General features: G+C 37.1%; 3 protein-coding genes across 4 annotated transcripts; 1 reads left to right on the forward strand and 2 right to left on the reverse strand.

The window, feature by feature from the left end:
• Nucleotides 1–147: 147 nt before the first annotated feature.
• LOC135628647 (protein DOUBLE-STRAND BREAK FORMATION-like) lies at nt 148–7,833 on the reverse strand. Its single transcript, XM_065135446.1, has 5 exons — nt 7,771–7,833; nt 7,447–7,654; nt 6,427–6,570; nt 3,665–3,803; nt 148–1,033 (listed from the first exon to the last, which is right to left on the reverse strand). The coding sequence occupies exons 1-5, from the start codon at nt 7,827–7,829 to the stop codon at nt 843–845; spliced, it is 741 nt and encodes a 246-aa protein (XP_064991518.1). The 5' UTR covers nt 7,830–7,833; the 3' UTR covers nt 148–842.
• A 532-nt stretch (nt 7,834–8,365) lies between these two features.
• LOC103972888 (pyruvate decarboxylase 1-like) lies at nt 8,366–11,130 on the forward strand. Of its 2 annotated transcripts, XM_065135391.1 has the most exons (7): nt 8,366–8,950; nt 9,035–9,198; nt 9,318–9,968; nt 10,053–10,170; nt 10,250–10,438; nt 10,505–10,652; nt 10,934–11,130. In XM_065135391.1, exons 1-7 carry the CDS (start codon nt 8,432–8,434, stop codon nt 10,948–10,950), a joined length of 1,806 nt encoding a protein of 601 aa, XP_064991463.1. In that variant the 5' UTR covers nt 8,366–8,431; the 3' UTR covers nt 10,951–11,130. The 2 variants fall into 2 exon arrangements, with proteins under 2 accessions (XP_064991463.1, XP_009385546.1); XM_009387271.3 differs by lacking the exon at nt 10,934–11,130 and having other exon boundaries at nt 10,505–10,675.
• Nucleotides 11,131–12,233: 1,103 nt separating this feature from the next.
• Nucleotides 12,234–20,452, reverse strand: LOC108951865 (uncharacterized). The gene is made up of 4 exons (XM_065136434.1): nt 20,435–20,452; nt 17,807–18,082; nt 12,950–13,012; nt 12,234–12,844 (listed from the first exon to the last, which is right to left on the reverse strand). Exons 1-4 carry the CDS (start codon nt 20,450–20,452, stop codon nt 12,821–12,823), a joined length of 381 nt encoding a protein of 126 aa, XP_064992506.1. The 3' UTR covers nt 12,234–12,820.
• Between the last annotated feature and the right edge of the window lie 6,021 nt (nt 20,453–26,473).

Below are 26,473 nucleotides of genomic sequence, written 5' to 3' on the forward strand. Positions count from 1 at the left end.
GAGGAGGTAAAGTTCTCAGTGCAGTAATTATAAGGAGAAAAAATAAAAGGAATGGGTCTTTGAAATTTTTGAACAGGTAATGAAAAAGAAATTGCTTTCTAAGACCAGAGAAGTCCAAAATAGAAATCCATATGATACTAACCATCAGTCCGTCCGATCTCAATCACTAACATCAATAGGAAATTGAGAGCTCCACAGCATAAGTTTGCCTAATTCAGTCATCTGATCAGCTGCTATACTAAGATCTACCAGAGGATCAGAGTGGATCATTATCATCAAAAATTGCAACAAATTACCACCCTTATATATATCATTAGAACCCCGGCATGTCGCAAGCCAAAAATGTAGGCCACAGTCATAGATGAGTCCAGTAATTAGCTGTAATGACTAAGATTATCAACATACATATATGATGCCCACTCTGACTTCAAGAGGATTAGATACACTGCAGACAAATACCACTTCAGTAATATCACCAAGCCATCCATCTTACTAGCAGCAGTGGCCATTTCCCGAGGGAATAGACTCAAGCACAATAAAACTATCAGTAAGTAGCCACTTCCCCTTCCGAATCCAGAAAACATAGCAACTTGGTCCCTTTGTGAATCTTCAAGCAATGATACAGACTGTTGTACAGTGCCAATTTCAACAGCAATGAAGTCCATAAAGCAAAGACAAAGAACTAACATGCCATCCTACTCCGAATGATTTCTGACCAAGTTAACCTAGAACTAAATGCCTTTACAATGCAAAGAAGTTTTTATCAAATTCTACTGAAAACATGCAAAATGTTGGTCAAAACGCGCTGACGTTGAGCTTCAGAACTTTGCTTTAAAAAGCAATCAAAACTTTTTACCAGTTAACCCTATTTCCTTCGGCAGACCTTGACTTCTTTGCAGCTTTTGCATGTTCCTTTTCTTTATACCACATCTGAACATTGAACTGGCTACATGATTTGTCCTACTTGAGCACGAAATGCATATATTTTCTTGTGTGCCTTTTCTTTTCAAATATTCTGCAGACTGCGTCTGAACTGGTTTGCCCCAAAATTCAGATATTAGCAGAAATATCTTTCACCTAAATCTACAAAACCAGCTAGAAATTTAAGACATTAAGCTTTATGAAAAGTAGAACTATATGACTGCAGAATCATAGAAGCATTCACACTCTACTGCAACACCCATTTGTATCAATTTTAAATATATAAGTAGATTGCATAAAGCCAATTAGATAATAACCATCCCTGAATAATTACTATACAATAGGATCCTGTTATTTACAAATTGATACAGAAATTCTATCCAAAAATATGATCTTATAATTAATCATAAATTGAGTTTGCATAATCATGTCCATTCATTGCTAGTAATTTAATTATATTACTCATCCACATTTTGTTGAGGACTAAAATATGATTTTGAAGATTGACTAGATGATGCACAAAACTTAGTATAACTAGCACAATGATTATTGTTGTTAATTTAAGCAACTTACACCAGATAATACAAAGATTTCCCTTGACCAACACAAGCTATTTATCTCAGTAGGCACCATAATTTTATCATTGCAAGGACACATAGTAGTTTATAAGGTTAAAAATAGGATGAATTCCCTAGAAAAGCCTATAATATAGCGCTTTTCAAATATTCATCCTAATCCAATGTTGCTAATGTTCCGGTCTTAAAACTAGAACTAGCGGGCTCGTTCGACCTGACACTGGTTAGGCGTGAGGTCAAACATGTCCCGCTTCGCCCTATAGCACTAAATGGAGTGTCCATATATTGTAGCGAGGAAAAGGCGCTCAGCTGCACTTACTGTCTTATTACTGTATCCCACCAGAGGACTTCGAAGGGGCGGATACTAAGACACAAGCTAGAAAGAGCAAAGGAGAAGGCAGGCTCCATGTGAGTTTAGATGCGCCCTAAAGCATCAAGCAGCCTCAATCGCAATAGTAGAATCAATCCAATATCCAATTGGATTGGATATATGACTGAAAAAATAAAAAAATTAATGTTTCTCCAACAGAAACATTAATTTTTATTTCTCATAGAGTACTCTGCTTTAATAAATGAAAAAACAAATAATCCTAAAAATGCAAAGGCAAGATTCCCACTCATATTTTGGTCCTCTCTCCAACAGAATTAGTTTCTCCCCTAAATTAATGTTTTCAGATTGGTTCAGAATAATATAATTTTTTTTTGTAATAATTACTATTGTTAAAAAATATATAAGTGCTTCTAGATATCTAGTTACAACATTAGGTATTTGATCAAGGCACCAATCTTGAACGGACAAGATACTCCTTTTAAAATTAACTGATTGTGATCGATGATATACTTTTGTTGAGTGTCCCTCATCAAGCAATGACCAAGTTGTTGGATTACATTATCACATGTGTGTGTTTGCGTCCGTGTGTTCCTTTTATATCTCATGCTGACTTTAATCAACAATAAACTAATATTCATCACTCTGATGTCCAGGAGTTGCTTAAGCACATTTGATCAACTTTTTTTGCCATAAGAAATCCACATTGTTTTATTCGTAACTAGATCAAAAAATTCAATTTGCAAGAAATATAATATAAATACTGTTAACTTAAATAATTAGTCCTAGCGGACCCTTCTCTTTCAAAGTTTTGTTTTATTTGTCCTCTGGAAGCTTCTGCATGATATGTTGGGACTCTGTTATGATTATTGATAGAATATAAAGCTACACATCGAGTGTCTTGTTTCCTCTAGGAAAAAGACACCTCAAAGGAGTAGAAAGAAGAGAGATGAGGATGACCAAGATAGAGAAAAATTAGAGAGAATATTAAGAACTAGAATGAATATTATTGATACAACTCATGAAACAGTAAGTAATCACATTATTGAATCTTTGATTGACACCACCATGAAGTAACACTGAAAGCTCTCCTTATTGCCTATTTGATCATTAAAGATTGTTTTGTTGGCCCTTGACTTAGCCTATTTTCTCCATATTTTTGAATGATTATCATGCCTTCTTCCCTACTTCATAGTAAAGTGGGTCAAATGTCACTGGTCTTTATGAATTTGCTCTAGCTCCAATAAGTTGCTCAATCTTTCTCATTATATTGCCATGTCAACAAAAAAATGCTTATTGTACAAGGCTCCCGCCAATGCAGGCCTTGAGAAGGACTGATCTACATAGCCTGATCCTGCTCATATCTGTTAGATAGACCACAATGCAGTAACCTTATCATGACACAAAGTTTCACCCTCTATTTAGGCCTAGTTCATCACAAGCATAATTTTATAAGCTTGTATATCTGTGCCAAGAGGTATAAGATAATTATTTTATAAGCTTGTATATCTGCACTGAGGTTATTGGTTAATGACTGATTTAAGGCATGCGTTCTAGTGGGATGCCTTATGCCAAAAATGTAATTGCACTTGCTTGGTTGTTTAGCTCCTATTGTTTTATTCAGTATACACACAAATTTATCATGTACAATATCAATCTGATGCTACAGGTGACAGTATCTGTTCCAGCTTCTGTATGACTGTATTATAAAACTAATATTCTTGAAGCCACTTCAATTACTTTTTCATCTTTTTCATTTTCATAGAGTTTTAATGATGGTTAAGCAAGAATATGCTAATCTCTTTCAAGTAGTTCAGTTCTAGCCAAATAAGACACATACCAGAACATGATGCAATTAATGATGCTGCAACATCTTTCAGTTTTTTTATATACTTGATAATATGTGCATCCTCGGATGACATAAACTCTGGATCTTCAATTTTTTCGGTTTGGAAGCAATGAAGTGCCCTTTCAAAACCCTATGAAATGAGATGAGAAAAGATGATGTTTCAGACTACTTATGATAATCCTATAATGTGTACTCGGATAATTAGAGATCAATATTATTAAATGGAATTAACAAGGTAATTGTTGGAAAAAAAAATGAACCCACTTTAGCACCCATGTGGATCATTCATAAGCATGGTGAAGCAACAACTTTGAGCTAAAAGAAGTCCTCATATACATTAAGCCTTATACACAAATTACAACTCAGTAAAATAATAGAAAAAATAATCATATTGTTCTCTGAATTGGTTGGTGTGAACCTTGATACCTTTAGAGTGACATAATTAAACTAGTTATTCATTCCATATCAGAGTATACTAAAGAATGATTCATAACGACGAGTCCTTAAAAGCAGGAGTGTATTAGGAGAAAGAAAGAATTAAAACAACTAACACATTCAAGTTCTAAAAATTGATGAATGGATGTATTTTCTGATATAAGTTCTTGGATGCTAAAGAAAATTCTTAAGTTCCAGTGAAGCATTAGATTCTAGGATCTAGATTGAATCTATTTTCTAAAAGTAGTTTAACATTATACAGAAAATCATCTTAGAATTTTCATAACAAAATTGTATTTTTCTTTACTTTGTCTACTCTAACCTGCAAGCAGGATGGCCACTCAAGTTCTGAGCAGGGTGTCAAGCCCATAACTATTAGGACTTTATTTTTGCAAGGTATCAATTTAACAACTGCTATGGGCTTCGCGAAGAACTGATTTCTTTTATTTTCCAAAGAAACACATAAATTTACTACTTCACAGTTCTGTAACAACCGATGCCTTGCCTATCAAAAAGTAAGGAGTGAGCACAAGCCCTTGGACCAATGGTCTTTCCAGCAAAAAAATTAAACTTATTAACTCTAGCAAAGTTGGCTAACTGGTTAGCGTACTAGTTCCCCTCCCTATATGTGCACACAAAATGATATTATGTGAAATAATACAACATATATATGACATATCTTGTTATATTGAGTAACTTCTAGGGTGGATCAGTTGCCACATGACATATCTTGTTATATTTGACTATTGAGTAACTTCTAAGGTGGATCAATTGCCAACTTGCCACAACCTAACTTAAATTCTTCGACTTATTTAAGTGCCCTGAACAATACATGCTGATTTCAGAAAAGCAAGCACTGAATACAACCTGATTTGTCAATACTAGAACTCATAACAATCAATTGACTTCCATTTTTGTAATCAAAAGTCTAAGCTACATTTTTAATGGAATCATGAACACGAGACCAAATAGTTATAGCATGTGTAACATCAGGATATGCATAATAGTAATCCAACCCAATATCACGTGAAATTGGGAACAGCATGATTTGCCAAAAGGTGTTACACTCGATAGTTATACCAAGGGAATTTACTTGGTAATAAAAACTCTGACATCATTTTTTTATGTACCGTGTGAACTCAAACATCAAATCAACTTAAGGGAAATTTAGTTGTGTAAGAAACTGAAAATGATGTAACATCAAGGATTAGTCTGCCAATCATTTTCATAAGTAGCTGCTAACTCCTGATATATGCATTCTGAGAAAGAAACTACTAAAAATCATACTAAGTAGGTAGACATTTCTCATTTGAGAACTTAATTAAATTCCATGAACATCCTCCAATAAACCAGTATTGTACAAATGAATAGCCATCATATGTTAATAAAGAATTGCATTACATTAATAGTCAAAATTAGTTACACTAAGACCATTTTCCAAAAAAAGATAAGTAAAATGAAGTGACTTAAACTTAAGAATTGTTTTATACATTCAAATTCCAAGAATCATTGTGCTGATCCAAACCAACATATATTGCGTTTAGCGAAAATATCTTTTGAACTTCTCACTGAAGCATCATTTGATGCAAACTAGGAAAGAATAGACTAGCTTATGTTTATTATCAAAAACAAGCATCCATGCACATCTTTTACACTCCTATTGCTGTAATTTTGTTTATAGTAGTCATTTAAGATATAGAAAACAAAATAAAAACGCATCAAGCTATAGTGGATGCCATACAGAATAATTAATGAATCAAATATATTCTACACATCTTACTTGGTAGAAAGTATATCTACACATTTTATATCCTGAGACACCTCAGAATTTAAAGTGTACGAGCGGCACAATCAGTTAGAACAATCAAGGAGGAATAAAGTAAAGAAAGAAAAACTCAAATAACTAAGAGCATGATTATGGTAGCTAGTAACTAGGAGTCAAAAAATAAAACAATGAATTTTCTAGGGAGAGTGCAGTTGTAGCTACGACCACTGCAGAAAGTCAGGAAGATCAAAAGATCTAGAGCACATACATTAAGCAATGAAAGAAACCAACATCCAAGAACACAAATGTGACCATGACTGATTTTGATGAAAATCAAGAACCCTTTATCTTCCAGATGATGGGGATCCAAATTAAACTATAGCAGTAAAATTTCATCAGCATTTCAGAATTATGAATGGTAGTCTGAAATTAGAGGGCTAAAGGTGGGGGTGACAAATTGTGAATCTAGAAGATGCACATTGGCACAGAGAAAGAATCACACAAGAAAATAAAAAGATGGTAATTACTAATGAGAAAAGACAAGCTGTGGTACCTGTATGGCAACTGGGTAAAATCCATTATCAAGTGAGTCCTTGGCAAAAGTCAACCATTCCTCATATGAAACTTCTAGACCATGAATTTTAAGATGCTTTGACTCCCGTAGAACCAGAGCTTCATATTTGAGCAACAAACAACTCTGAGAAAAGCAAACATTTAGTTAATAGTTACTTTATCTTCAAATTTTAGTGAAATAAAGCTCAGAAAAAAATGCCGATAATTGGTTCAATTCTGCAGCCAAAGATGCAATTTTAAATGTTAAAATGAGTTCTGCAGGTTCCAAATTGAACGTTGATTCTGCAGATAAAGCTGCAATAGTGAATGATCAAATGAGTCCAGCAGGTTCAAACATGAACCCACGATTCCACAATTATTTATACATGTACAAAAAACTAAGGACCCTAGATTTATTCATTAGCTCCCTGTCACAGCATCCAATATCATCTAACATTGGTCCTTATGAATTCATAATCTGCATGACAACAGACAAGATCAATGTGATAGCCATCATACTAGTATGCCAGATTGCATATCTGTGAATTACCTAATTGAAACTTTGTCGGCCAATCATGTTAATAAGAAATTGGTAGGACGACTCAAATTTGGATGAAACTTTGTCATCCAACAGGCAAGTGGCCTTCTCTCATGACTTCAACCAACGCAAAATGGAATTTTGCAGTCGAATCAAATCAAGAACTACTCAAACTTGATACAATTCTATCAAATCCTATTCTAAAAAGTCTGGTAGTTAAACTAACACATCCAGCTGATGACAAGTTTAAACTTACATCATTCAAGATCAGAAGCAAAGAGATTAAGTTCTCCACAATAAAATGCAAAATTATTATTTCGATTTAATTCACTGGAATCAACGAAACTTAACAGAACTAGATCTTCGTCATCCCAAAAGCTTTTTTACTAATAGGAAACTACCCAAAGCATTTGAAGAAAAGGACACGAGGCAACATCAAAATTGAATCACCCAAACCAAATAAACAACAAGATCAAGGCTCACCTCGACATCCCCGACAAGAGCAAAGGCCCAGACGAAGAACTGAACGGTGCTGAGCTTCCGATCCACCGTCATGCCCGAGATTCCTCCCATGACCGACAAGGCCTCGGATCGAAAGAGCTGCCGCAAGGCCGACCTGGTTTCGAGAAGCGACTGCACATCACGCGCGACCAGAACCGATTCCAAGATCTGAAGGGTTCGTCCGTCGAGTCTGGCGGAGAAAAGAAGTCATCGAGATCATAGGCGTCGGGATAAGAGGCGATCGAGGCGGCGGAGGCCAAGCGGAGGAACAGCTGAGGCCGAGGAGAGGGTCTACGAAAGGCGCACCTTCGTTTCTCGAGCTGAGAGCGGACGAGAGCGACGCTCTCTGAGATCGAGTCGGACATTGGAACGCAGCGATCGAGCAAAATGGCGGCATGAGTTGAGCGCGTATTTATAGGACGAGTGAGCAACCACGGTGTGCCACGATGCTTACCTGATCCACCGGTTCAGATTCATTGGACCGAACCCTATCCAGGCCGGGTCGGATTCCGGCCTATTCAAATAAGACGCTATCCTTTCACTGGCCCATCAATATTATATATATATATATATATATATATATATATATATATATATATAAGCCTATCGTTGATTCCAATTACATGTAGGGTTGAGACGGCTGCAGGGATTCTAATTTTCTGTAGTTTGCGTTCCAGTATGCATTCCTCGTAAAGAGAGAAGCATTCAAGATAGCCTGTTCCTCACGACCCGGAGGAATCACCACATAGCTAGCGGAATGCCACGCACTCTTTCCTCCCTTTGATGCGGGAACACAAGACCAAAGCTACGGCAAGAGAGTTCCTACTTCCATCACACTCGTTCGAGGTGCGTATGGCGGCGACTTGATCGATGCCTTTAAGGTCGGAGGCAGATACATCAACCTCTATAAGTAGGTCTTCCGCTTCCTCTTCGGCAGCAAGGATTGTTCCGCCTCTGAGACATCTTTATGGAGACCAAAGTGGGATCCGTGGACGGGGTGGCGAAGCCAGTGAGCAACGACGTGGGCGGGCTGCCGTCGGCGACGTGCCACACCCTCTCGCCGTCTGCGGTGGCCTGTTCCTCGGATGCCACCCTCGGGCGCCACCTCGCCCGTCGCCTCGTCCAGTTGGGCGTCACCGACGTCTTCGCCGTGCCCGGGGACTTCAACCTCACCCTCCTCGACCACCTCATCGCGGAGCCCGGCCTCCGCCTCATCGGCTGCTGCAACGAGCTCAACGCCGGCTACGCCGCCGATGGCTACGCCCGCTCCCGTGGCGTCGGCGCCTGCGTCGTCACCTTCACCGTCGGCGGCCTCAGCGTTCTCAACGCCATCGCCGGCGCGTACAGCGAGAACCTTCCCCTGATCTGCATCGTCGGCGGGCCCAACACCAACGACTACGGCACCAACAGGATCCTGCACCACACCATTGGCCTCCCCGACTTCTCCCAGGAGGTGCGCTGCTTCCAGACCGTCACTTGCTACCAGGTACTTCCTCCGTCTCCATCTTCCCCGAGTCTCACCTTTCGCCATTCGGAGCCCCGGAGTTGACCTTTCGGGTGGGCGAAGCAGGCGGTGGTGAACAATCTCGAAAACGCTCACGAGCTCCTCGACACCGCCATCTCCACCGCCATGAAGGACAGCAAGCCCGTCTATATCAGCATCAGCTGTAACCTTCCCGCCATTCCGCATCCCACGTTCAGCCGGGATCCCGTTCCCTTCTTTCTCTCCCCCAGGTCTAGTATCTCTATTGCTCCAGTGTTCCGCATCAATCGCTGGAGTGGTAACCTTCTTAGTTTGGACATGTCATCACTTTTGTGCTCTGTGAATGATCTGGTGTCGTTGAGCTCTCCAGGTTGAGCAATCAGATGGGCTTAGATGCGGCCGTGGAAGCTGCAGCTGAGTTCCTCAACAAGGCTGTGAAGCCGGTCATGGTCGGAGGCCCCAAGATCAGGGTAGCCAAGGCAGGCAAGGCGTTCGTGGAATTAGCCGACGCGTGCGGCTACGCGATCGCCGTCATGCCGGCGGCGAAGGGGCTCGTGCCAGAGCACCACCCGAGGTTCATCGGCACCTATTGGGGCGCCGTCAGCACTGCCTTCTGCGCCGAGATCGTGGAGTCCGCAGATGCCTACGTCTTCGCCGGGCCTATCTTCAATGACTACAGCTCCGTGGGATACTCCCTCCTCCTCAAGAAGGAGAAGTCGATCATCGTGCAGCCTGACCGGGTGGTGGTGGCCAACGGGCCGGCGTTCGGGTGCATCCTTATGAAGGATTTCCTTCGGGCGCTGGCCAAACGCCTCAACTGCAACAAGACGGCCTACGAAAACTATAGCCGGATCTTCGTGCCCAGGGGGGCACCACCCGAATGCCAACCCGACGAGCCACTAAGGGTGAACATTCTGTTCAAGCACATCCAAAACATGCTGTCGAGCGCTACGGCCGTGATCGCGGAGACCGGCGACTCATGGTTCAACTGCCAGAAGCTGAATCTGCCACAGGGATGTGGGTGAGTCCCCCCTCCTTCCCGCTCCCATCTTTTATCCGCTCAAGTAACAGCAAACCCCACGGATTAATGTTTCCATCGTCGTAGATATGAATTCCAAATGCAGTACGGTTCCATCGGATGGTCGGTGGGAGCAACACTAGGATACGCGCAGGCGGCCAAGGATAAGCGTGTCATTGCCTGCATCGGTGACGGAAGCTTTCAGGTACGATAAATGCACGCGAAACATTGATGCTGATGAAACTTGGGATTACGAAGAGCTCGGTCTTCTGCATTGGACCCAGGTAACAGCGCAGGACATTTCCACCATGCTGCGGTGCGAGCAGAAGAGCATCATATTCCTCATAAACAACGGAGGGTACACCATCGAGGTCGAAATACATGATGGCCCATACAACGTTATCAAGAACTGGAACTACACCGCCTTGGTCGATTCCATCCACAACGGCGAAGGCAAATGTTGGACGACAAAGGTAAATTCGTTGGCGTCTGATCGATTGCATGATCTCTCCAGAAGAGAACCGACTGTTCCGTTTTAGGTGCAACGCGAGGAGGAGCTGAAGAAGGCAATCGAGACGGCAACCAACGAGAAGAGTGATTGCTTGTGCTTCATTGACGTCGTCGTGCACAAGGATGACACGAGCAAAGAACTGCTGGAGTGGGGCTCGAGGGTTTCTGCTGCCAACAGTAGGCCACCAAATCCCCAGTGATCTATTGGCAATCGTCATGAACGCTTTCTAATAATGCTTCTTCTCCTCCACTATTATTCTTGTGCTTTTAGGAATTTCATGTATAAGTTGGTAGCCAAATGTTGCACAGACTAGTTTTAACCATTTTGTGCTGCTACTTCAATTCAAATCCAGCAGGAATAAGAAAAACATTTTGCAGATTTATTGTGAATAAGCAAATGTCTCTTTTAGTATATAAATTATTATGTGTTTCTGAAATGGTTTCTTGCATTCATTCAGCCCCTCCCTCTAGTTGAGGAACCGGAGGATTGAAGCAGACCGGAGGCTTCCTGTTTGGTGCCTCATCATCCATGGAGGCGTAGGGAACGAAACCTTCGACCTGTCCATAAAATAGTATCCAGATAAAGATTGGAGAGTTTCTTCTGAGCATTTGATTTTGAAGATTTCTGGGAGAGTGAGTTTGGAACAAGTTGGACATCAATTTGCTGCACAAAATGGTGGAGATGTCACACAAGTAATTTATTGAAAATATTAAAAATGTTCGGAAGGTAATTGTAATTTTCCTGCGTCGATCTTTTTTATTTTTATTTTTATTTTAATGTTTTTTGAGTGATTGATTGAATTCATTATAGGCTTATTTCTACAGATCTATCATAATGTATATGTAATTGTAGTTCTTCTACACATCGAGCGTTCACTTAAATCAAAATAAGTTTGGTGTCATCATTATCTATACATATGTTTACCGATAAAAACAATATTTTATTTGCAAACATGGTGATTACTGAAATTCTAAAATGGTCAAATTTTTTAGCTCGCAGAAATTTTGTGGGGTGTGAAAAATGAAGGTTATGTAAAACCAGATAAATCTAAAGATTCTCCATGGAAAATAATTTAAAATGAAAATATATTCACACTGAGATAATTCTTCTTAAGGAATGAACATGTAGCAAAGAACTTATGAAAATATATTGGTTCATCAATTTCACTAAAATTTTTAAGATTAAGTTTAGAATAGTATCCTTACCATATATTTATAAGTCAATTTTAATCTTACTCATTTTTGATGTGAGACTAATTAGGATATTATAATTTCTCCTTCTTGATTTAGATTAAACCCTAATTTATACCAAATTATCATGACTTGATAAGTTAATTGGTCCATCAACCTCCCAAATCACTAGTAAAATACTTAAATTAATCTTTATAAAAATTTACAAGTCAATCTTATATTCAAGTTAATCTTAAAATAATATGGGATCAATCGAATGTACTATTCTCTTTTTTTTTCTCTCTTCACTCTTTTTTAATGTATTTCTTTTATTTTTTAAATATTAAAATAATAATACAGATTCATATTTCTCAAAGGTATTTCACAATCAAGATAATTAGTTGATTCCATAAAAATATTTCATAGAAGTTTCCTAATTTTTTTATAAAATAAATCAAGTCAATTCTTGATCGATCAAAGTCAATTATTCGACTTTTTTATTTTACTAAAAAAAGATTTATGTTAATAATTATTTATTTTTTATTTGAAAAAACATTTGTATTGCAAGCTTTCTCTTGTAATTTTTCTTCCAATAAAAAGTAGAGCTTGTATTAAGGAGGATTAAGCATGTCTACTACACGTATCTCCATTCGCATCACTACAAACCGGATGACCAAGTACAAAAATTGACGACAGCACGTGTGGTTTGTAAGCTAGTTAGCAGGACAATTACCCTCACGAAAGATAGATAACCTAACGTTGATAACATTTGCAGCAGTGTATTTGAGAAGGCTCATTTTGTAAAGACAATCCACCATAGCCATGGAATCAGGCTCAGCGTGGAGCAGCAATTGAATCCCAATTCCAAAAGCAGCCTGAATGCCCTCTTTAATACCTCATATTATGGTTGCTTAATCTCCTGCAACCACATAAAACACAGCCTCCATTAACTTGGCCCAACCGAGTGGAGAATTCCATTTAACCATGAATCTAATGCACTCCCGGACTGCTCCTCAGAAATAGCACTCATCATGCAAAGGAGAGGAAGTGGTAGAGACACAAGCATTGTCGAATAGCTTATTGTTTTGCACCTTCCGAAGAAACCAAAAAACAATGGCAATAAAAAGCCCCAACAGCCCTTGCAGGAGGAGGACATCATCCAAATAGAAAAGTGGTCAAGATGCACCCCCTACTTTAAGCTGGACAAAATTCCAAAAGCAAGTAGCAACAAAATTAGATGAGCAATAGTTTCGATAAGTTAGGAGGATCATGAACCTAGAATTTCCAAGGAAAAAAAATTTTACCTGAGGAACGATGAAAAGTCTCCAAGCACGTGCCATCCGTGCCAACTGATGGAAGGCTTGAACCTGCAAAGGGTGGAAGAAATTTGAAGGCAGATATGATAGAAGATTTGTCATGCACATTATGCCTCCAATGCCATGTATCTTCCTTGGGGACTTAGGGAACCAAATAGTGTCATGAATGATTCAAAATCCATGCCAGAAGAGATATCGATGGAAGTAGGCTTGAATAAAAGGGCATTTCGAATATCCAGGAGTCAGAATAAATGTCAGTGGAAGTCCCAGGTCTAATCAATCGAAAAAAACCATTCTTAAGATGCTCAAAAGCTTTAGGAAATAACTGCCTGATCCAACTGGAGTTATTGGATGGAATTACTCTAAGGGATAACCTTATATTTGATTCTTACTACTACAACTTTGATATTATTATTATTGTGAAGAAAGAGAGGATCACATATAATTATAATCCTTTCTTAAATAATAATAATAAAGTACTATTAGTACAAGATTAAACCAAATAAAAAAGAAGAAATCAAGATGAAAATAAAAAAAAATACTCACAAGATCTTGATCTAACTCTAGACTTGAGTCCTATATGCTTGGATACTTAAGACTTGAATAAATCTACACGTCTATGGTATCATCTATTTATAAGTGTAAAATAACACCTTAAACTAAGAGAATATTATCACATCTTTTATTTTAATCAATTAAAACTCTATCTAATCAATTTATCTAGAAGATAAAAATCTTAAGATCCTTTAAAAGATATAACTTTAAACTTTAGTCCTCCCCTTAAAGTATACTTTTGAACATAAATTTCAACTTGCTCATTAGTAATGGATGAAAATTATCACCAAAAGTTAAAAAAAAATCACTAAAAGAATTAGTGACGATGCGAGCTATCACCAACTTCAGTCGAACTAAGTATCATGATTGAAAGTTTTAGCGAACACAATAGGCACACTTATCACAAAATTATAAATTTTAATGACTTATTTTTTTATTAATATACTCAAATTCTATCATTAAAAATAAATAAATAAATTGACAAGGTAATGTATGTGACAATATTTGGTGAAGGATGATTCTGTCATTAAATGTCATGACAAAAAATTTTAGTGACAGCTTGATCTGTCACTAATTTCTAATTAATGAAAATAATGATGATAATTCAATGATAACTAATCTGTCACTAAAATTTTGGATAAAAAGCTTCAGTGACAATTACTTGGATCTATCACTAGTATTTATTTTGACAAAAATAATATTAGTGAGGTAGTTCATTAGCGACAAGCTATTAACAAAAACAACATTAGTGATAAAGTACACTAGTGACATATTATCAACAAAAACTGTCAATAATAATTTTCTTGACAACCTCTGAATTTTTAATAATTTTAAAATCATATCAGAATTTTTTATAACAAAAACATCCACATGAATATTAAAGATAATACAATCACAAAATCCACATCATTTTGTCTAAGAGTCAATATTAAAGTTCATACAATCACAAAGTCCATGTCATATCAAAAACAAAATTACTACATCGTCTTTTGCATCCTATATTAAGGATAAAAAAAGATATACTTCTATGTTCTTTTTTCTTCATTCCTAGGCACTCTCTTCTACATTATCTTTTGCATCTAAATGAGGTCATAGTTACATACTTACATAAAAATAAGTCGTTAGATTGACAATAAAAAAATATATAAAGTAGGATGCACAAGAATGAACACTGCTATACCTTCTTCAATTTGATTACCATAAGTATCAAACATCTAACAATTTTAATTATTTAACCACACAATTTGAAGGGATAAGATAACAGAAAAAGCCTCAAATTCAAAAGTAAAATAAATCAAGACTAGATTGGAATCAAACTGCTAAACATGAAATAATCAGCAAGTGCAAATCAAGATTATTTGAATTTGTCACTTGTTTTGATATTCTTGCACCGTGCCAACCACCAAAACTTACCAACAATCTACCACATGCAGCATGGAGACACCCATGAGTACTCCCCCACATCAAGTTAACATATACTACTTTAAATGGATAATCATGAAGTTCTTACAAAATGAACCACATAACAATTAGAAAAGAAAAGAAACCATTAAATACTTAAAACCATGAAAATTTGCATATATTCTCCTCTTAAACATACCAGATTAATGATTTTTAAATAAATTCATCACAACTTAAAATAATGTCAAAGTTATAGCATGGTGACTAATATACATATCATGACATGGGATTTGGGGAATTATGATGAATAAATAAAGAGAGAAATGAGGTACTAAGAAGTAAATTTTAAATGAGTAATTTTTTTTACCATTTCAAGACATTCAAGGTATCAAATAAGAGAGAAATGAAGTACTAAGAAGTAAATTATAATTTCAAGGCATGCATGAATCATTACCATTTTAAGGTATTAAAAAACAATGATGGTTCTAGTGATCAAGGTCATTGTAGCTATGTTGCAGTCATAGATTTACATGGAAGCTTATTTTTTTTAAGAAAAAAAAAGAATTAGAAAACATAATACATGCACGCTAAGATACAAAACCCAAGTATTTCATTTAAATGACAAGGGAACATATATATATTGTTCAAATAAAATTTGCATATGGAGAAGTTATCATCCATTTTAGAAAATAAAGAAAGCAATTTAAAAAGGATCTTTTATTTTAATTTATTCCCCCACGTTTCAAATGTTATAAAAGTTAACAATGCAACTATATATGTCAATCAAGATATAATTTTATCATTCAGATGTTTCTTTCATTACTTTGCACTTCATCTGCAGATAGCTAAAAAAAATTACTTTGAAAGGAAAAACGACAAATATAAAATATATCACTCATAACGTTTAATACCAATCATGATCACATTCTTACATGATAAGAGTAGAGCAAAAACTTATAATAATATGTTGACCAAAATGCTACATATACTTATAATACAAGAGAAACATATCATCATGTGTCTTTTTATGAATTGATCAAATTTTATAGTAATATAGTAATGGCTATACTTGCTTATTGTAATTTTTGTTACATCAGCCATAGGTCAACAGAAATTAGACATAAAAATGTGTCATTTAATTTAAAACATGACAGAAAATCATGATTAATGAATTTACACATATATTCACATGTATTGGAAAAAAAATGTTTGGTTGATAACATCATTTTCATTGCAGAATCATTGCTAGAAAACCTAAGTAGACCACAAGAAAAAATTTTATTAATACTTTTTTATTGGTTAGGTACCATCTAAGAAAGGTGGCAAGTTGACTTGCCATATCTAACGATCATTTGAGGAAAAAATTAGGGGTATCTGGTAAGTCAATCCCATTAGTCTCTTTCATGTCACATCTCCACAAATAAAATAACTTATTGATATTTCAGTGGGTTCTCAATGTCATGTCATCCATTGAAGTAGCAAGGAAGTAAGGATGAAAGACTTGAAAAAGCTTGTGACCACTTGTCAATGCTGAAACTGATCCACCGGAACCAGACTAAAGCTTCAGTCTCCAGATCCACATTCAAAGTTCCAGGAAAGATAAGCAAAATGTGACCCTTAAGGAGTTTACCCATGGATATATTTTATAGTGTATATAGAACAATAATAATCCCTTCACCCAGTGTTCCTTTCCGCCAATTATAGACAAATACAACCAAACTATCCATTACATCAAAAACAAAGTTAAATGAATCATGAAAGGTATGCTAATATAATTTGGAAGTGTTCTATGTAGTAGTCAGTTCATTTCTACCAGAGATTGAATTAATAACTTATAATTACAGAGTCTAAGAAATCATGGAATGTTACCACACCTTAACAAAAGGAAAATATGACAATTGTAATGAGTATAAAAGATCATTATAAACAATGTGGGCTATTTAATTGTCTTATTAAAATTTGACTCCAACAATACATGACCACCGTACACCAATTGACAATGTAACCTTTATAGGGAAATCTTAAATAGAATAAACAATCATTCTGGAATCATATCATAACACTACATTCATGTTAGAGGAGAGTAGCATCAATATATTTATAACTAAAGGAGAATCGCATCATCGAACTATGTAATTGCAAAACTAATTTAAAATGATTCCAGCAGAATATAAAAAAAATTAAGAGCATGGTAAATAACACCGAAAATATAAGTATAATATGAATAAATTATCCAAATATGCAGATGAACAGGCATATCTTGAACATCTTCAAGATTTCAGATGTAACAATTATGGCCATCAGGTAGGACCAACTTCGTTTCCCTAATACAAGAGCTATTCTCGTACAATAGTGACTCAAAAGGTTTATAGAGTATAATTTTAACACCACCAGTTTATCAACTATGTTGTGATACATAATTGACCATCGTTACTCTAGTAAGTGGAGGGAAAAAGCGTGTTAAACATCCATTAAATCTCATCAATAAACAACATATTCCCCACCATACCCATCAGCTAAGCAGTTTAGCTTTTGGGGCTTCAATATAATTGGAATGGAGAAATACAACATATCTTCGGGCATGAAGAATAGTACCAAAGGGAGGTACACAAGATTTTGCAAGCAATAGTTTTGTTTAGGCATCTAAAATTCCTAGCCTGATAAACAATAGTTGCCAGGAAAACAAAATATGTAGTTGAGCAATAAAAGTAACAAATGCTTGGTGAAGAAAAGTCAAAATCCAGCATGCACTAAATTTGGTTATTCAGTATGTTAAGAATAACTTTTCCACTAACATTTATATCCCTACTATTTCAGAAAGGCTTGCAGATGCATGGTTTGGCTCCTCGCCCTTGCTCTGGCACCTATAGGGAACCCCGATGAAATTACCATCTGATGCCGGTCAGGAGGCGAGATTCCTGCCTCCCGCGTTGTCTCTAGCAGCAGCACTGAGCCTCCCGGCGATGCGTGATCGGCCGAGATCCAGATCCAGGTGGCCTTGCCACCGATTTGGAGCGGCAGCTTCTCCTGTGATTCCACCGAAATCTCGGGCTCCGACGCGATGCCTTGCCTACTCCCCCCACTCCGTAGTAGTAAAAAGAGAACCGATAAAATATATGTTAGAGAATACAAATTTATTGTCTTGGATTTACTTGCTTGAGTCGACTCCGCAAACTCGAGTTGACTCGCTTGAGTTGATCGTGTTTAGCGAGTCGACTCGTATGATTTTTCATGACAACATATATTATCGGTCGCTAATATTAGTTTTAATGATAATAATAATTATATTCGTCAATAAAAATATTATTTGTGATAGTTATAATATTTTTATCATAGATAAAAATATTTGTGACGGTATTAGTGACAATGACTAATATGTATATATGAAAATTTTAATGAGAATATATATTAGTGACAAATGATAGTTTATCACTAAAAATTGGTATAGGGATAATCACGTGCACAAATTATCTTGTAGTGATAAACTTAAATGCTTGGAGCATATAGCCCATGGTGAATAATAAGTTTTCTGGTAGTATTAACTCAAAGATTTTAAACTAAGTTTTAGAGATATGTAAGTTTGGTAATTTTACTTTTCTTGAGATATGTAATATAGTAAAATTTTTACATCTTCTTGAAATGTATAAGTTAGCAAGCTTTACTTCTATTTTGAAACGATGTAAGCTAGAAATTTTATAAGTTTACAAGTTTTTCTTTTTTCTTGAATTATACAAACTAGTAAATCTTTCTCCCTCTTAATCATTGTAAAAAAGAAGGAAATATTACAATAGTGCAAAACTTTTCTATTTACATTATTTTTTAAATCATCACATGAAATATATCAAGAAAAATTAATTTGATAATGAGATATAATACAAATGTCAAGTTGTGAATATCAAAAGAGAAATTATGATTCTTTTGGATAAATCAAATAGTGAAAAGATGAATTATAGTAAACGATCTTGATTCAAATGAAAAATGCAAGTCATTGAAAATCAACAAATCAAGATAAACCATGATTCATATGGATAATTCTCCTCTTTAGTAAACGGTGAAATGAAATCTTAGGAGATTAAATAGTCAATGATCTTCAAAGGTAATTTTATGTTATAAATTCTGAAAAATCAAGAGAAAAATTTGAATAAAAAATCTATTTAGTAAAACAAAAGAATCATAGTGAATGATATTGATTTATATAAAAATCTCAAGTTATAATTATCAAGATCATGGTTTGTTTGCATAATTCTCCTCTTTAGTAAAAGAATGAATCATAAAAAAATCGTGATTCATAAACAAATTCAAGTTATGATTCCGAGAAATCAAAAGAGAAATCGTGATTCATTTGGATAAATCTCAATTAGAAGAAATCTCAATAAGAAGAAATGATACAGAACATATAATAAGAGATCTTGATTCATAAATGATTTCAAGTTATAAATATCAAGAAATCAAGTTCATGATTTTGATAAAACTCATTAAATTCAAATCATCAAAATCATCAAAATCACTTTCTTAATTCAAGAGATAACATAAAGTAGATTCATAATTAAGAATTACTTGTTAAAAAATAAAAAAGCTTTAGAGATATTTTTAAGAAAAATACATTCTTCCCTTTTTTTATTTCAATTTTAGTGATTGATTTGATACAAGCATATCCTTGTTTTCTATGCCAAATCCATGCATTATTGATTAAAACAAAAAATAAAAATAAAAAAATCATCACAAAAAAAAATCATCAAGATCAATAAGCCATAAATCACAAAAATCATCATTCATAACTTCAAAATATAAACTCATTAATCATGAACATATTCAATCAAAATAATTTTGTTTCGGCTAATGAGCTTTGTGAAGTTTATTAGATCTCCGGTTATAAGCCTTAAGCATCCACAATCAAAAAATCATTTTTGGCTCCTAGCTTTCAATTTTGGAGATGTCTACAAGAAGGACGAGTTTATTCTAGGTACCCATTTAGCTTTGGGTTCCTCACGATTAGATTTATCTATCTTGCTTTTTGGCATAAGGTCATTTATGGTTCAAACCCAAACTAATTTATACATGCTTCTTGAATGGACATTTATACGTAAAATATTCACACTTACCATAAAAAATATATTTATTTTTATGAAAAATATATAATATATGTCATTTAATAAATAAATTCAGTTTTTGTTGAGTGTTACTACCCACAAAACTGATTCTTACTTTTCTATGTACATGACCTTATTGGCAAGAATCATATTTAATGATTTGCTACTAATTTTAAAATTTTCTAACATGTTTTAGTAATACATTTTCATTCTGAACTAAGTCTAACTCTCTTCACATTTAGTGTAATGAGTTAACATATAATTATCATACTCATTTTTTAATTTTTTTAAATTCACTAGCAAGAGAAGCATGCTTTTTTTTTTGACAATTTATATTTTTACTAACTAATTTAAAATCATCAAACAAATCATTAAATGCATTGAATAATTTATTATAAGATAAAAAAGATTTATTTGAGTTGTTTACCTCATTGTTGAGAGCCATCAAAACGAAGTTCACCACTTCGTCTTCATCGGTTTACTCGTCTTCGGATACACTTGTTTTGTCCCAAGTCACCTTGAGTGCTTTCTTGTTCTTTGGCAGCTTCTTCTTTTTAAGTTTATTTTTATTCTTTGATTCTTATTTTATGAGTTTTCTAAATTTATTTGTGAGGAGTTCAAAGTCATCATCACTTGAGCTTTCGCTCGAGTGGTCTTCTTTTGTTCTAAGTGATAAATCATTTATGTTTTTTGGAAGGTTGTTCTCATGTTTATCAAGTTCATCATGTGCCTTGCACGTCATTTCATAGGTCATCAAAGGCCCGATAAGTTTTTCAAGTGGAAAGTTATTTAGGTCCTTTGCCTCTTGTATTGCAGTTACTTTCAAATCTCAATTTTTAGAAATAGATCGTAAGACTTTATTAATAAGTTCAAGATTCAAAAAATATTTGCTAAGAGCTTTTAGACTATTGATGACATCCGTAAAACGGGCGTACATGTCAATAATAGTTTCATTTGGCTTCATTCGAAATACCTCAAAATCATATATCAAAAGATTTATTTTAGACTCTTTTACTCTATTCGTGCCTTCATAAGTTACTTCTAGTATATGCCAAATCTTATGTTCAGTTTTGCATAAAGAAATATAATTAAACTCATTTTTATTCAAAGCACAAAATAGAACATTCATAGCTTTAGCATTCAAAGAAAACATTTTCTTCTCCAAATTATTCTATTTGTTTGTTGGATTAGAAGACTTTTAAAAACCACTTTCGATAATATTCCATAAATTCAAATCCATAGAAAGCAAGAACATTCTCATTCGAGTTTTTCAACAAGTGTAATCTATTTCATTGAACATAAGAGGATGAACAATAGAAAGACCCTCTTGATTAAGGAGGAGGAGGAGGGGGAGAGGGGGAGGGGCGAGGGTGAATTAGTGCTTTCATAAAAACAATAGTTTAAAAATCTTCGTTCGATGAAAATCGATATCAAAAAAGAGTTTAACTTGAAAGCACATTCGTAAGCATAATGAGAGTAATAAGCAAGTAAATTAGTTTGCAATATGAGAATGAAAAGTAGAACAGAAATGCAAATCGAGTACACTGGATTTATAGTGGTTCGGTCATCGTGACCTACGTCAACTCTTGATTCCTCTTCACTCGAGACCACCAGCTTCCATTACCGATCTTCTTTCTAACGGATGAAGATCAACTACCCTTACAACTCTTTCTCCTTTTGATAGGCTTAGGAGAGAACCTTTACAACCTCTCTTTCTTAGATCTCACTTCCTCCTTTAGAAGAACTTTTAAATATTAGGAAGAAGTGACCCTACACTTCAAGAGAGATTATAACTTTTCTTTTTTAATTATATTTTCTCTCTTTTTACTTTATTTCTTGTTTATCCATGCAGAAATAATTGGGGTATTTATAGACCCCAAATGGCTTCAAAATGAAGCAAAAAAAGGTCTCATCTTGGGTTTCCTGGGTCCTAGCAGTACCATCGCCATTATTAGGTGGTACCAACTCCTGATAGACTGACTGCTAGCAGTACCACTACATGTCTGATACTGACACTGATCAGTACCATTACTGTTGAATCTCGTATTTTGATGATGAAACCAATTGATAATTATGTTTATGTTTAATTGCATTTTGAGTGATGCAGGTCTACTCAATCAGGATTAGACAGTTAACGCAGGAGGAATTGACGTTGCGCCAGAGGATATCACATTAGGATATTGGACGGCAGAAGGCTTCGGACGTCGGGCATCAGGTCAAGGAGAGCGGAATTGCGCCAAGGATATCAGGGTTGTGGAGGTCAACCGCCGATTGGGTAACAAGCCGTAAGAGAGGACGATGCGCTGAAGAATCGGACGAAGCGCCAACCAATGACGTGCCGGGCAACAGAATGTCAATTCGCGTTGTAATAATTTTCTAGATCGGAGTAGAGTTTTAGCTTGTGTGTGCAGGATTAACTACGATAACGATGAAGACATAAAGCGAAACAAAGTGTTAGAGTCAAGCGCGAAGGATTTGTTGCGAGTTCGAGAGTTCGACGGAAGTCCGAAGGTTCGTCGGGAATGCTGTCGGAACTAGCCGAGAATGAGTAGGGAGCTTGCCGAAGGGTTTTTCGGAAGCTCGCCGGAAGGTTCGTTGGAAGTTCGCGGAGCTCGCCGAGAAAGATCGGAGCTTGCTGAAGAAGCTCATCGGAACTCGCCAAGATCAAATCGTGAAGTCTAGGAGCTTGCCGGGAGTCCGCAGAATGGTTTCCGAGAGTTTATCGAAAGACCGTCGGAAGTTCGCCGGAAGCTCGCCGGAAGAAGTCTTGACTTACGGACTTTATAATAGCTTAGAAAATGTCTTTAAATTCGTAGTTATCACATTAATTAGGGTTAGGATTAGGTGTTAATCTTATAACCCAAGTAGGGGCCAATTGGGCCCGAGTTCGGACTGGTTTGGGCCAAGTTTGGAGCCCAACCAGTGAGCTGAATTGGCCTAGGCGGTGGCACCGCCCAGCACCCGAGAGCTAGGCGGTGACACCTCCTGGGCTGGGCGGTTGCACCGCCCAGCCACCCGAGTGCTGGGCGGTGGCACCGCTTGGCTAGGCGGTGGCATTGCCAGCATCGGGAACATAAGAGAATTCAAATTTTTTGGAGCCCAAATTTGAATCCTCTTGAGGCCTATAAATACCCCTCAAGTCTCAGCTGAGAATACAATTTTTTGAGCAGCAATTGTTTGAGAGAAAGGTCTTAGAAAAGTCTTTGCTAGTCTTGTTTTCAATTTGCTAGTGTTCACCTCCTTCTTTCTTGCTAAAAATCTGTAAGAGAGTGAACCGCTTGTAAAAGGTTGTAAGAGGGGTATTTACCCTTCCCTTTCAAGAGATTTGCTAGTGGAAGGTGGGAGCCTCATCGAAGAGGGGCCTCACAAGTGGATGTAGGTCACTTGACCGAATCACTTTAAAAACGGCGTAATCTCTGGTTTGCATTTCATTACTGCTATTTACATTACTGCAAACCCTCTTACTTGCTTTATTTCCTCATTACATTTACTACACAACTTTGTGAATACGCTTTCAAGTTAAGCACTTCCGATTCCGATTTTTATCGTACGGAAGATTTGTCGAAACCAACGTTTTAAGCCGCTGCAATAATTCACCCCCCCCCCCCTCTTAGTGCCACTCCAATCCTAACAATTACCCAGTCTAACAGTACCATCGCTTAACATAGTCTTGAAGACTATGTTTGGACAGTACCACCGCCCAGACAACCTGGGAGGATAAGTCCTAGGTGGTGCCATCGCTAGCCCTAGTGGTGCCATCGCTTAGGCTTGCTAAGGGTTGTTTGTTAGGACTCTAGCTAGAAGAGTCCTAATTGATAGAGACATTCATGTAAAACCTACCTAAGTCGACTCCTATTAAAGAGATGAAGAGGCCGGCTAGGGTTAGGAGGTTTTTCTTAGAGAAGAATTAGAAGTTGTAAGGGAATAGGAGTCTTGAGTAGGAGTCCTATTAGGAGTTGGTTAGAAGTAAGAGTCTTAAGTAGGAGTCCTATTAGGAGTTAGGGTTTAGAAGCTCTATAAATAGCCATGTATTCCTCCTCTTTTCTTAAGCAATAACTGAATCTTTTCTGCAGCCTTTGAGCAGCAACTTGGAGGGAGGAACCCCTATAGAGTTCCAAGGAGGCCGATCCCCTAAAGAGATCAACCCTAAGTTTAGAATTTGTAAGGGTTCTAACACCTGGTATCAGAGCAGAGTTCTTGGCATCTCACTGCCCTTCTATAGCTATCCATCAGCCCTCCATAGCCGCCCAAAGCAATTCCCACAATTGCTTAAAAGATTGTCGCTAAATTCTACCATCATCTCTACCACCGCGGATCATCTCGTGAATTGCAATAGGTTCTGGTTTCCTACCTTACTGCTGCTACAATTTAGTTATCCCCATCCGAAAATCCAAAAAAAAAAAAATTGTTCCTATATTGCTGCATAAACTTTTCGTCACAAAGTTTTCATCTCTACAACGAAAGATACATTGTAGAATTTCAGCCGCATAGCACTATTTGTTTAATCTTGATACTATATTTTCTCTGTCATATAAACTAAGATATTACTATCAATTCCCTCCTCAAATCTCTCAAATTTTTGGTGGAGATTTCATCGAGAAACCGCTGTTTCTTCGACGATAATTTTGCTCTTACAAGACAACACAATTCTGCAGCAAACTTTCACTGATTTCTATCAAACCTTTGCTGCCATCTACCACAGATCGAAAACTTTCATCCACAGCCCTAAAACTCCACCAAACCACACCCTCAAACTGCACCCAAAAAAGCCACAAAACAAACCTAAACCGTAGCCTACATCTACCAATCCACCAACCCTTTCAACCATCACTTCTCTCAACCTATACATGCCTTTAACCCATCAACAAAAGAGAGATCTTAATATCACAGATTTGGAGTCATATACTATGGCATCTGAGGAGGCAATCAATGCTAAATTTGAAGCCTTTGAGGCACGAATGGAGGATAAGATTCGGACTCTCCTTACCAAATTCAGTTTGGGCCGACCACCAAGCCCGAAGAAATCACATCAAGGAGAGAGCTCTAACCAATCACATCATGCCCAAAGAGATGACTTCCAAGAGAGGGGAGGCTCTATGACCGACCCCAACTATTCGTGCATGAGAGTGGACTTCCCTAGATGGGAAGAAGGAGACCCAATTGGTTGGACCTCGTGCGCGGAGCAATATTTTCGGTACCATAAAACTGCGGATGCATCCATGGTGGAAATTGCAGCTATACATCTTGAAGGGGATGCCATACAATGGTTTGACTAGTTTGAACACACTTATGGAGTCCTTGTTGGGAAATCATTGGGGGCGACATCATATGCGTAGCGGAAGAACAAGAAAACAAAATCCCCGATTCTCAAAAAGATGTTCGTCGTCGTGCGAAGATTGGTGCGCAAAAATCTGCAAAACACAAAACTGCGTATAGAGATTGTGTTACCTAGGGATATCATATATCCCTATTTCCTTGCAGATCCTTAGGAGAGGGTGAAGGAGGTCAAGCGTCCTCCTCTCTAGCGGTGATCCACATAGCAGGGTTGCGACGACGCTCCTCAAAACTCCAGGCCTACTCTGAGGTGGAGAGGGAGAGGAGAATAGGAAAGGCAAGCAAAGACTCTAGCCTATGAGGCTGTGAATCCCTCCTATTTACAGAAATCCCGTGTCAAACCCTAATGGGTCCTTCCCTAGTGGGTATTGGATCTGCATCCAATAAGACAAGGGCTCCGTCGGATATCTCATATTCGAACCTCTACTCATCGCAATGTCTACCATATGTGTGTGACCCTCTAGGCCCAATATCGAGCTGGCCATGAGTCATACCTGTCAGAACTCCTTCTGACCGAGTGAATTATTATCTCTGTAATAATTCACTTGACTCATCGACTACGGACGTACTAGGCCACTACGCCGTAGTCCCCAGACGATACAGGGGAATCCAATCCAGTGGACCTGTCTGTCCTCAGTTACCATGTACCTATAGTCCCTCATCCATCTAATATCCCAGAGACCGTATATCGAGCATAGTGCTGTCAGACCCATACGGTTTCTACTCAAGTCTCGCTCTAATCGGATTCTCCCGGAGAACTCTTTCTCTCTCAACCCGAATGACCCTGGCCAGGGATTTGTCTGAGCAAGAACACATAGGATATTCCTCTCATGACGCCGAGAGTGGATGATCCTCTATTGACACTCAATAGCCCTCGTAAGGTCGACTACCACTCCCAATGACCAGCTGTACTAGATCTGGGGACAGCCAAACCTATAAGCCTGGTATCAAAGAGTGTAGCACTCATACAGGACATCCTTGGTGTCTCAAGTCTAAGGACCAGATACACCACTAAGACTACGGAATCGTTGTCTGACAATAAGGCATCATCAACCATCCAGCATTCCGTAAGCGGATCAATCAATGAACTCATTCTCCAATGAGCACCTGTACTGTATCCCTAGTGTCCCTA

This window comes from Musa acuminata, chromosome BXJ3-1 (assembly GCF_036884655.1).
Source record: "Musa acuminata AAA Group cultivar baxijiao chromosome BXJ3-1, Cavendish_Baxijiao_AAA, whole genome shotgun sequence".
Taxonomy (NCBI): domain Eukaryota; kingdom Viridiplantae; phylum Streptophyta; class Magnoliopsida; order Zingiberales; family Musaceae; genus Musa; species Musa acuminata.

Excerpts from the sequence above, each read along its gene's own strand:
- LOC135628647 (XM_065135446.1), bottom strand. The coding sequence starts at position 7,829 with ATGTCCGACTCGATCTCAGAGAGCGTCGCTCTCGTCCGCTCTCAGCTC. Across the intron at positions 7,655-7,770 it reads TCTCAGCTCGAGAAACGAAG|ACTCGACGGACGAACCCTTC; the intron begins GTGCGCCTTTCG and ends TTTCTCCGCCAG. Across the intron at positions 3,804-6,426 it reads TTTACCCAGTTGCCATACAG|GGTTTTGAAAGGGCACTTCA; the intron begins GTACCACAGCTT and ends CTCATTTCATAG.
- LOC103972888 (XM_009387271.3), top strand. The coding sequence starts at position 8,432 with ATGGAGACCAAAGTGGGATCCGTGGACGGGGTGGCGAAGCCAGTGAGC. Across the intron at positions 8,951-9,034 it reads AGACCGTCACTTGCTACCAG|GCGGTGGTGAACAATCTCGA; the intron begins GTACTTCCTCCG and ends TGGGCGAAGCAG. Across the intron at positions 10,171-10,249 it reads TCGGTGACGGAAGCTTTCAG|GTAACAGCGCAGGACATTTC; the intron begins GTACGATAAATG and ends CATTGGACCCAG.
- LOC108951865 (XM_065136434.1), bottom strand. Across the intron at positions 13,013-17,806 it reads CTCCTGACCGGCATCAGATG|GTTCAAGCCTTCCATCAGTT; the intron begins GTAATTTCATCG and ends CACCCTTTGCAG. Across the intron at positions 12,845-12,949 it reads GACTTTTCATCGTTCCTCAG|CTTAAAGTAGGGGGTGCATC; the intron begins GTAAAATTTTTT and ends AATTTTGTCCAG.